General features: G+C 39.4%; 1 protein-coding gene across 1 annotated transcript; it reads left to right on the top strand.

Annotated features, from left to right (window-relative positions):
• Positions 1 to 1,066: 1,066 nt before the first annotated feature.
• Positions 1,067 to 9,270, top strand: LOC120976403 (protein FAR1-RELATED SEQUENCE 5-like). Its single transcript, XM_040403355.3, has 6 exons — positions 1,067 to 4,314; positions 4,401 to 4,478; positions 4,570 to 4,635; positions 4,764 to 4,817; positions 4,910 to 7,604; positions 7,709 to 9,270. Exons 1-6 carry the CDS (start codon positions 4,213 to 4,215, stop codon positions 7,780 to 7,782), a joined length of 3,069 nt encoding a protein of 1,022 aa, XP_040259289.2. The 5' UTR covers positions 1,067 to 4,212; the 3' UTR covers positions 7,783 to 9,270.
• Positions 9,271 to 11,186: the final 1,916 nt, after the last annotated feature.

The raw sequence follows: 11,186 nt of genomic DNA, 5'->3' as shown, positions 1-11,186 counted from the left end.
GTGTGGGTTAGGTCACGGTGGGGGGGTTAAGCAGGGGGGAACCAGCTGGGCTGGCCTGGTCGACGGGGCCGACTGGGCCAAGAGGCCCAGCGGGGAAAAGGGGGCGGCCTTTGCCTTTTTATTTGTTGTTTCTTTTCCTTTATTTATTTTATTCCTTTTTCCGTTTTAGCTTAGTTTCCTTCTATTTTTGTTTTAGAAAAATACCAAAATGGCACCTAATTTGATGTTACCGAATATACCACACCCACACTAACTTGCTACCCAAACTAAAATAGTTTCGTAATTATTTAAATTTAAAAGTATTTAGATAATAGTTTTCGCTACTGTTTATTCATCTAATAGTATTTAAATATTTTATAAAGGTGTGGCTTCTCCACCATAATTACCTATGCATCATTTGGTTCACTCCGAACATTTTTTTAGTTTTAATACTTGAAAACTTTTATTGTTTGTTTGATTTTGAATTTGAATTTGAATTTGAATCGGTTTCGAACTAACGCGAGAGTAGCAACTGTAATCGAAGTGACATGGCATCATTAGCAGAGAATTACTGTAGCTTAATTATCCGGGTGTCACACATATATTCGAGAGATGAAATTAAGGTTGTCCAATAACTAGGAGCATGAACAAAACATGTAATGCCATGAATGAAACATGCTTAATGTTTATTCTAATCCGTATCACCGTTGGGCAGATAACCAAAAAGAACCTTATTCATTCGTAAATGACACATGAAAAACATAATCAATGTTGGTCAGAATATCATCATATGCCATTAGAACATTTGCTTATTAAATCTCTAATCAAAACTTCTCATTGGTTCCATTTTGACCAGAGAGATGTAAAATCTCATAATGACCAGCAAGAACTATGACTAAATTAATTGCCATCGTTAACGTAAAGCAACATATCATATAATCACGTGTGCCATGAGGCACAGTGATGCCTTTTGACACTAAATCTCACAACGATAATATGAATATTGAACTTAAGTGTCAAAATTATCATTAGAATTCTCAATGACATACAATGAAAATGATATTGGAATTAACATATAAATATAAATGTCACTCCCACCAAGTAATCATTAAAGAGAACATTCAGAGTGAAAATGTCATAAATATAAATCATCATAAGAATTTCCAAAATTACAAAATTTTGGATATCAAAATTACAAAATTTTGGATATCAAAATTACCAAGATTCTCCAAATAATAATATTGGGCAAATTAATAATTGTCAAATAAATGACCATGGGAAAAAAACTTCAACAAAATTTCTTCATTAAGAGAATTGATCATAATCCATTAACATCATTTTGGACCGTTATGAATATTTGAGAGGTGCACATCATAATAAAAATGGCATAAAATGCACCAACCAACAACTTTAGTTTTGCCCAATGGGCACATTTCCCCAACATTATTATGACACATAGTGCGGTGCGGAAAACCGAACCACGCGTCCATCATCATTTTCTTTGAGGTGGCCTGAGCCCATTAGAAATGACCACATCTTTAAGAAATTTCATAAGTATGGCATCAACATTAAATTCACACTCAATCATTTTTTTAAGATTTAGAAAATTCAATGAGCGATTCATAATTGTGCTCAATATCAATATACTTCTATAACATTAATTTCACCATTGAAATGATACTAGAAATGCTATCATCATTAAAAGGTATCATTAAAAAAACGACATTAATGTCACATTAAATCTTCCAAATAAAATTTCTCGTTGGTTCCATTTTATTCAGAAAATTTAAAAACATAATTTCAACATAATTATAGGTAATTCCGAAACCTTTTAGTGCATACACATTATTAGGAACTTAACAAAAGCACTAAAACTGCATAATATGCCTAAAAAAATAATTCGACCCATTATTACCCACGACTTTCTATTAATAAAATTTCATCATCATTAAATGATTGCCATAAAAGGGACATAAACATTATTTACACAAATAAACACTAATTACCTAGATAGACTTAAGCATAATTTACAACATAATTGTCTTGCTATTATCAATTTACAACAGTGCAAAACATTTTGAAAACAACCATAATATTAGGAAAAGCACTGAATAGACTGAAAATATCCATAACGTAATATTGTCCAATATAACCCACGACAGCCCATTAGAAAACCCTCCGAGAGAGAGGAAAAAAAACTTGAGCCTATACAACCTCGGCCTCAGCCCGTGGCCAGATTTGGACGTTTTCCGCCTGAAGGCCCAGCAGCTGTCCAGCGCTGATCTCAGCCGTTCGATGCAATCGACGGTCCAGATCGTCCCCATCTGGAACAAAAAATGCTGCCGGTCAAACCCTAGGGTCATTTACCCTTTCTCCCCGATTTCCACTGCTCCCACAGGGGAGGCGATCCCGGCGGTGACCCGAGGCACGCCGGCAATGGCGGCGCGGCAGGCCCCTTCGTCGGAGCAGCGTGCCTGGCCTCAAGGCCGCGCGCTCCTTCGCCGAACGGTGCTAGCCATGTCGAGCACAGGCGAGATCGGGAGTCGTCCCCGCCAGCGACGCGCACAGCGCGCTCGACGGCGAGGCGAGCGCCGGCGACTGCAACATCAAGGGCAACGGCGACGTGCGCGGCGACTGCCACGCAGCGTGCGTCCATAAGAGAGGCGCCGACGGGTGCTTTTCTGCGCGTTGTCTCGAGGGACGGCGGCGGCCGTGCGGACCCAGAAGGCCGGCGTCATCAACATAAGGCCCAGCCCCCTTTTTTTTCTTTCTTTATTTTCTTTCGTCGGGGCTGTGGATTTGCGGATTCCTCCTCTTATGGTTTGGATTTGGTGATCTCGTTCTAGGGTTTCGATTTCAGCTAATTGGGGAATTTTTTCTTTACTGTTCAATGCAATCCCCTCCTTCTAATTGCTAAACCAGGTGTAAACAGGCACAATTAACATACACTTAAAGCGGAAGCATGACCTAATTACATTAACACAATAGGGTGAACATGATGATTTTTCTAACCAGCACGGCAGCACCAACCCGTAGCAATTATGGCCTTAACTGAGACAATTAACTTTAAGGAAGCGCCTGGAACTCATTAGAAATAGATTGGTCTCAGTCGAATGACGTGGTGATGATGTCGTTCGCTATTTGTCTCAGCCAGATCACCTGGCACGCCCGAGCCAGGCTCCTTTCTCCCCCGCACAAAGCCCTATTGGGCCGAATACAATCCAGGCCCTTTGTTCTGTTGTTATTTGTAGGTTGTGGGCCTTTTTGGGTTGTTTGTTTTGATTGTCCTTGTTGGGCCTTTTTGACTAAAAGCTTGTTTATACTTTACAGAAAAAGCAGAAAAAAGACAAAAAGAAAGCCCGGGCCCCGCTGTACAGGAGCAAAAAAGATTCGTTGCTTTTTGTTCCTCCCTGTTCTTCTCCTGATCGCAGCACATGCCCCAACCCCCATCCACGAAAATCACAAACCCTCAACCCCAACCCACCCACTCCTCCTTCCTCCTCCTCCAGCCCCAGCCGCCAGGGGACACACCTTTCCCCTCCAAAATGGCAATGTGAGCAGAGGAAGGAAGCTTGTGAGCAGAGGAAGCCGCCAGGGCACACACCCACCCACTTCTCCTCCTTCCTCCTCCAGCCCCAGCCGCCAGCCCCCATCCACGAAAATCACAAACCCTCATCGCAGCACGCAAAAACATGGATGCAGGAAGAGATCAGAGGGCACAAAGCACTCACCGGGGTATGCACGCCTCTCCCCTCTCTAGATCTCGGATTCTTGTCTCTGTTCTTGTATTATCTTTCCCTTTTATTCTTCAGAATTCTATTGTGAAAAACACAAAAAAGGGAAAAAAACAAAAAGTGAATACAGAACAACCCCCATAGCTGCAAATTCGTAAAAAAACAAGGAGCTTTCTTCCTAGGTGCTGCATCCTTCATATACCTGACAAAGAAACTCTTGACATTGATTGCAGCTGTTCTTGATGCTTATGGAGCTTCTCTGTTTGGTTCTCAGGTTAGTGCCTACAAAAAAAGCAAATGAAATTTTAATGAACATCTGAATCTTGCTTGTACTATTCTGGTTATTTGGTTACAGAAATTTGATGTCCGATCTTTTCTACTATTATGTGGAAAACATAGAAACACGGGGGGGGGGGCAAGATAGCCAGCAACAATAGTGGCTAACTTCTGGTGCTTGGAACCAAGGCTGCATCATACACACCCCTGGATGCAAAATTAGATGCTTCCTCATGCTTCTATGAACAGAACACAAGGGAATGCCCTGAACATTCCAGTGAGCGCAGCTATGTATGGTATCTTCAATAGTCAAGGCAATACACAGGTATTTCTGGGCTCTTTGAAAAAAAACACTTGCTTTTGAAAATTGTCAGTAGACATTTCTGTGAATGTTAAAACTTCTTTGTGCAGGTAAACTTGCCTGTGAACCTGGGTCCACATACTTCAGTGGGTGACTCCAACCAAGTGTCTATTGCGCTCCAACCCCCTGTAAGTGTTTACAGTTTAGAGAAAATGGAAGAAAAAAAGAAAAATTCCACTACGATTGTTTTACAAGAAATTGGCAAAAATAATGATGCAGGCAAACAAAGTCGCTTATGAAGCCCCCATGTCATACATGCAACTCCTACTTGCTGCTGAAGAAGAGGTTCTCTACTAACATACTCCTGTTTGCTTGTCGTAGATAAAAACTGTATTAACTAACAAAAATAAACCCAAAAAGAAAAAAAAAAACATCAAACAAACAGAACTAACTAGAGCTGTTCTAAATTTCAGGGTGCTAGATATGCATCCTCACAATCGCAAGAAGATCGCCTTGTTCGTACTGAGGTATGTTTTTTCCTGCTTAAACTTGTGTCTATGTCCCCTGAATAAAAATTGTTTGACTGCTGTGTATAACTATAAAAAAACTCTCTCTACAGAACGATATGTACATGATAACTGGGCGATACAGTAGATCTTCAGAAGATCCATTACAAGCACACACTGGGGGTGGAGCTCAGCATATATCTGGAGTCGATGACCAGCATGATATAGAGCTTGAACCTTTTGTTGACAACCGTTTTTCAGAAAGCTTGAATGATTTGAACTGGGACAATGAAATGCAGACAGAAGCAGGAGGAAACAAAAACGGCTCTATGGTGTCAAATGAGATTGCTTCTGACAATGCTTCTGATTCCGAGGATGATCTTTCTCCAGCGTTGTTGCAAAAAGCCTCTAAGATTACTGTTACAACTGCTGGAGAAGAAGAAAACAGTGGTGCAGCTGGCGAAGTTCAAAAATTAACACAGGATGATATACTGATATTCCTTGAAAATGACAGTATAGAAGTTGCTCAGAGTGCTAGCCAAGAAGTGCGCAGCCATCACGTACCCCATGTGGACATGGTCTTTGATATGGATGATGCAGCTTACAACTTTTACAATGAGTATGCCTCAATTGCTGGTTTTTCTGTGATCAAAGCATCTCGATATTGTGGCAAGAAACAAGGAGGCAGTGCAGCAACTCGGGTAACTTTCAAGTGCAATCGGTCAGGAAGAGTAATTGATGAAGAAGAACAAGAGAATAGGAAGAAGAAACGACGTGACACAAGGCAACAGAAAACAGGACAAGAGCCCTATCGCAACGCAAGGAAGAAAAAAGCAAACACCATTGCAATAACAGGGTGTAAAGCTCAGCTCATTGTCACCAAGAAGGATGAGAAGTGGGTGATAACAACCATAAACCTACAGCACAACCATGATTTGAGTCCTCACACAGAAGTGAAATACCTTCGTTCTCATAACTACATGACAGAGGAGGAGAAACTCCTAATCCGAACTTTCAATGCTGTGAAGCTACCAACAAGACAAATAATAGCAATCCTAAGTTACATGAGAGGCGGGAACACTCCTTACACCAAAAAGCATGTAAGCAATGTTAGAACAGCCATTGGCAAAGAGAGCAATCAAAATGACATGATGCAGGTGCTAACATATTTCAGGAAGAGACAAGCTGAAGATCCACAATTTTACTATGCGTTCAAAACAACTAAAGTCTCTGATGACGCAAGTAAAGTTTTGTGCATTTTCTGGGCTGACGGGTATTCTAGGAAAATGTACGAGCCGTACGGAGACTGCCTCAGCTTCGACACGACATTCAAGACAAACAGATACAACCTCCCATTTGCTCCCTTTGTTGGTGTCACACGACATGGCCAGAACTGTTTGTTTGCTTGCTCTATCATAGAGAATGAAACAGCTGACACCTTTCAATGGTTGTTTGAGACATTCTTGCATTGCATGGGTGGGAAATCTCCGTCCACAATCATAACAGACGAGGATGCTGGGATGAAGACAGCTATCCCTTTAGTTTTCCCGCATATCTGCCACAGGCGTTGTTTGTTTCATATTAAAAACAAGGCTGAGGAAAAATGTACTAGGACTTTTGCAGCAAATAAAACACTGCATGATGATTTCAGTGACATCATTCACAACTCTCTGACGGTGGCTGAGTTTGAGCAATTGTGGACAGAGATGATCCAGAGATACAACATTGGGCATGTGAAGTATTTCCAAATCATGTGGAAGAAAAGGAAAAGGTTTGTCCCTGTGTATTTCAAGACGGACTTCTTCCCCTTCATTCACTCTACTGCGCGTAGTGAAGGCACCAACGCCATTTTCAAGGACAACATCATGTCAACTCACAATGTGATCAGCTTCCTCCAAGAGTACCAGAAGATTTCAGAAACCATACAAGATAAGGAGAGGGAGCAAGACTCTATCACAAGAACAACTTCGCCGACATTCTGGGCACGAAGTGAGCTTGAGATACAAGCTGCAAAAATGTACAACAGAAAGATATTTTACAGATTCCAAAAGCAGATAAAGTTTGTGCTGAATTTGCATGTTGAAGAGGTTGAGAGAAATGTGAAATATGAAGTCTACAAGACACCAATGCTAGCTGAAAAGGATTTCAGAACGCGAAGATTTGTTGTGATTGTGAACTTGCAGCAACAGTTGTTCAGTTGTATCTGTGGGAAATTTCAGAAAGATGGCATTGTGTGTTGCCATGTCTTGAGAGTCCTTTCTCATCTCAACATGTCTGTGCTGCCAGAAAAATATTACATAGACAGGTGGAGGCCAAAAAATACAAAGGACATACGGGACATCCGTTTCAATGTTCCTTTGGAACTAACTGCTGGAAGTCAACACTTCAGGTATACCCTTCTATCCAACAGGCTCAATGAGATGGCCTCGGACGGTGCATCAACAAACAGAAAATATCTGTATGTTGTAGCAGAATGTGAAAGGGTGCAACAAAGGTTGGATGAGATGACTAAAGAGGATGAACTTGCAGAAGCGCAACAAGCAAATGTTGACAAGGACACAACAGAGACTGATGCAGCACCGCATCCTGATGGTTATGGAGACAAACTTCAAGATCCTGATGTTGCAGTGTCAAAAGGGCGTCCACAAAAAGGACGTTACAAAACTTTCATGGAAAGTTTGGCATCTAAACAGAAAGTCACATGCAGTCGGTGTGGGAAGCCTGATCATTATAAAAGTTCTTGTACTGCAAGTACTGAAGATGTCAATTTGGCTCAGAGAGAAAAAGTCAGTCGCAAACAAACCTCAGGTTTCGCATCAAAAACTTTTCTCTTTTTGGTGTTACCTAACTTTTCCAGCATTACAAAAAGGTCTTATAGTTCATTTTATTAATTTTGATGAAAAAAATTGCAGCCTCATCTGGGACATCTACGGGCAAGCAACCAGCTGGTGCAAACCCGAGGAGGAAGGCAAGAAAAGAAAAATGAAAATTTGGGTGCTGGAAGTTCAAGAAGGCAAAAAAATATGCAAGTGATGACTGGAAAAATGTAAATTCACTCAAGTTTTGGTTGTTTGTTGTGCCACTAAACAAAAAACAAGAAGGAACTATGATTGTTCATGCATGATAGCACGTTTGCTACTGTTTTAAGACTGTTTTAGGAAATGCATAAGTTATAAATTTCAGTTGTACTGGTAGACTGGTAGACAAAAACCAGGGAAAAAATTGCTTTACTGTTGGGGTAGCAACACTGACCTTAACACAGTAGGTTCCTTGAAATTTTTTCATCCACTTTTTCGCTTGCGGTGTAGAAGTAGATTCCGTGTGCCAAAGAATTTTGAAATCCCGCACCAAAGAAATGTTGGGGGGAAATGATAGAAACAAAAGAACAAGGGCAAAAAAATGTTCTCGTTAGTGCCGCTATAGACGACATAAAAATGTTAGAAAAAGAGGGATACTGAAAATAATCAGACTTAAAAGCATAAAACAAATTAGAAAAAGAACACTCTAAAACCGATGTTTCGATATTGATCTGAAAACAAAATGGGACATTCGAAATTGTTTTCTGGTTAATGACCAGTTTCTACGACACTGCTATACAACTTGGATTTGCTTTCAAATGAAAAAGAAAAAGCATATCGTTCCTCCATGTACACCGGACACTTTGTGATGTTGTTTAACTTTTGTGATTGTTTTTGATCATCTTGCTAAAGTCCTTTATTGTACTATTCCTCCATCCATTACAGAGAATGTTGCAGTTGGTTGGCCTGCTTGACCTTCTGAAGAAGTACACAAAAAAGAACTAGTTAGTAACCTGAAAATGACATACAATAACAAAAGGAACTTTGTTTACAGTGGCAAACGCAAAAAAAAAAATACAAAAAAATTGGAAAGACAGGAGAAAAAGATAAACAATTTTGTATCACAAGTCATTGCTAAAAAAAGCAGAAAAACTTTGCTTCAATGGAAGAAGTAAAAACATACCAATTTACCATGCGAAGTTCTTGACGAGTGTTTTGCCTTGATCCTCTGTGTTGTGAATACTAAATAGAATGTCAACAGCAAATCTGACCCTTGCGTTTGCTACGTCGTTCATTGTGAACTGTCGCTGCAGAGGATTTCGCGAAGCCCAAGTTTGCATCCAGTTAAGAGCAAAAATCCCACAAGCGTCGCTTTTTTTTGCAGAAAATTTAACAACAAAAATTAAAGAAAATATCAAAAAGTAAAATAAAAAAACTGTAGTTTCTGAATTTATATTTACACAAATTAGCTTATTTTTACCTTCCGATTTGCTTTGGCATGTTTGGGTACTCTACACCAAACTTTCTGAAACTCATTCCTCTCAGATTAGAATCTTCCCATGTTTTTATGAAATTGTTTATCTAGAGACAATTGAAAAATGAATATGTTTAGGAACACAAAAATGAATGGGTGTTGCATTACCAACTTAATTTAAAAAATAACAGAAAAGAAAAGATTAGAAAAACTGTTTTAACCATCAAATCTCTGATCCCGATGTGGAATGGTGTGTTCCCTTCATAATATGAATCTAGGAAGACAAACTTTCTTGCTATAATGTCAACAACGAACAAGAACCAGTGCTCATCATGTACTGACGGAAAGAAGATCTGCATTTTTTGGACACACAATTTGATTGCAAAAATTCAAAAACAAAGGATAATAAAAACCCAAAAAATAAAAAAATTAATATAGTTTGGTGTAATGAAGCATACACGATCACTTTCGTGTAGAGGCAATGCTTTCCCAGCTCCATTGAAGCTTCTAAGTGTTTTTCTCTTCATTTCCCTCCTTACTTCTTTAGATTTCCAATTTTCAAGAAAATAATCCTGATTTGTGAAAAAGAACAAAATTTAATTATTGATCTTCCACCCAAGAAGTCCAGTAAAGTGTTGTACAAAAAAAACCCTATGTTGAAAATATTTTGAGTTGTGCTTGGATATGAAATTTCTTTGTACTTACACCTAGTGTAGTGAAGAAGTAGTGCGTTTTTGATCTCCTTGGATGATTCTCTCGAAAGAGCATCCGACAGAAAACATTGAAAACATATGCTTCCACGTGACCACTCACACCAAATGAATCGCCAAGTTGTCCAAGGAAAAGGCTTGTTTTGTCAATCAACACAACCACTTTGCTGCAAGTGGTTGAGAACCAGTATTGTTAGTGAAGGCAACAAAAATATCAGAAACCATTTAATCATGGGAAAAAAGTGGAAAATCTGAGTGTAGAAAAAAACCTTCTGTGAGGTTCAACTTTGCTTAGTGCCACTATGCCCCTGTGTAGCTCTATCTCATGTGGCTGAAGAGGTCCTCTCTCGTTGTGATCATATGGTGAGGAGAGCCACTTGCTTGGGTGTGTTATCCTTTTTGGAGGCAAATTCTCTTTACCACTTGATGAAGTGCCTAATGATAGCTTCGTGTTGTATAAATTGTCCGCCGTGTTTACCATACTAGAGCATGAACCATTGAATGATCTCTCCCCCAAAACTTGAACATCCGGAGACACCTACAAAAAATCATAAACACACACAATTTATGGTTAGTTTGTGTGACAGCAAAAAAAGATGATGCTGCAGAGAAGTAGGTGTCAAAAGAGCTACATAAAAAAGAAAGTTGTTCAACAAATTTACATGTAGGTAGTCACTTACAGGGATTGGTTGGTGTTTAGTGCCTTCTTGTTCATCATTTTCATCAAACTCATCTGAAAAAAGCCTCTTCCCTAAAATTGCTGTTGTTGAATATCTCTGCAAAGTGGCAAATAATGTTGAGAGGACGTGTTCAGCAATCAATCAAAAAAGAAACCAAAAACACACTTTTAGAGGGCAGACACACACATTTAAAAAAGAGCAGAATTTATAAAAAAAAGTAAAAAAAAGAGGAAATAAGAACATAAGCAACATAACAAAAATAATGATGATACCTTCTTGTGCTTTTGTGTAGGACTTTCAGCGTTCTCATTGTTCCATTTGCCCATTGGGGAGTAGCATGTTGTTGCTCTGTCCCAAGTGTGTGACATGCGTGCAACATGCGATGTCTGAAGAAAAATGTTTTGTTGTATATTATAATGAAACACAGGAAAAACTAAAGGAGATTAGAAAACAGAAAAAGAGCAAGCGAGAAACAAAGATAATTTTTTTGGAAAAAAAGACATACCAAGTCGATGATGCCATCCTTTTCTTCAAACTGTGGAAGAAAGTCTCTGTACTTGCAAATGCCTGTGGACACGGGTTGTCTCTGCGCACACTGTATGGAGGAATCTCCTTGCACTTCTTGCTCATCCTTGCTTGTATTGCATGGATATTTTTTCTTTGCTTCCTACAATTGTAGAAATGTAATTGGGTGTGTAAGAAAAATGACAACTAAAAAAGGCAATAGG

The sequence above is a fragment of the Aegilops tauschii genome, chromosome 3 (genome assembly GCF_002575655.3).
Source record: "Aegilops tauschii subsp. strangulata cultivar AL8/78 chromosome 3, Aet v6.0, whole genome shotgun sequence".
NCBI classification, from domain to species: Eukaryota; Viridiplantae; Streptophyta; class Magnoliopsida; order Poales; family Poaceae; genus Aegilops; species Aegilops tauschii.
The sequence above is the reverse complement of the archived record's forward strand: the minus strand, read 5'-3'. Positions and strand labels throughout refer to the sequence as shown.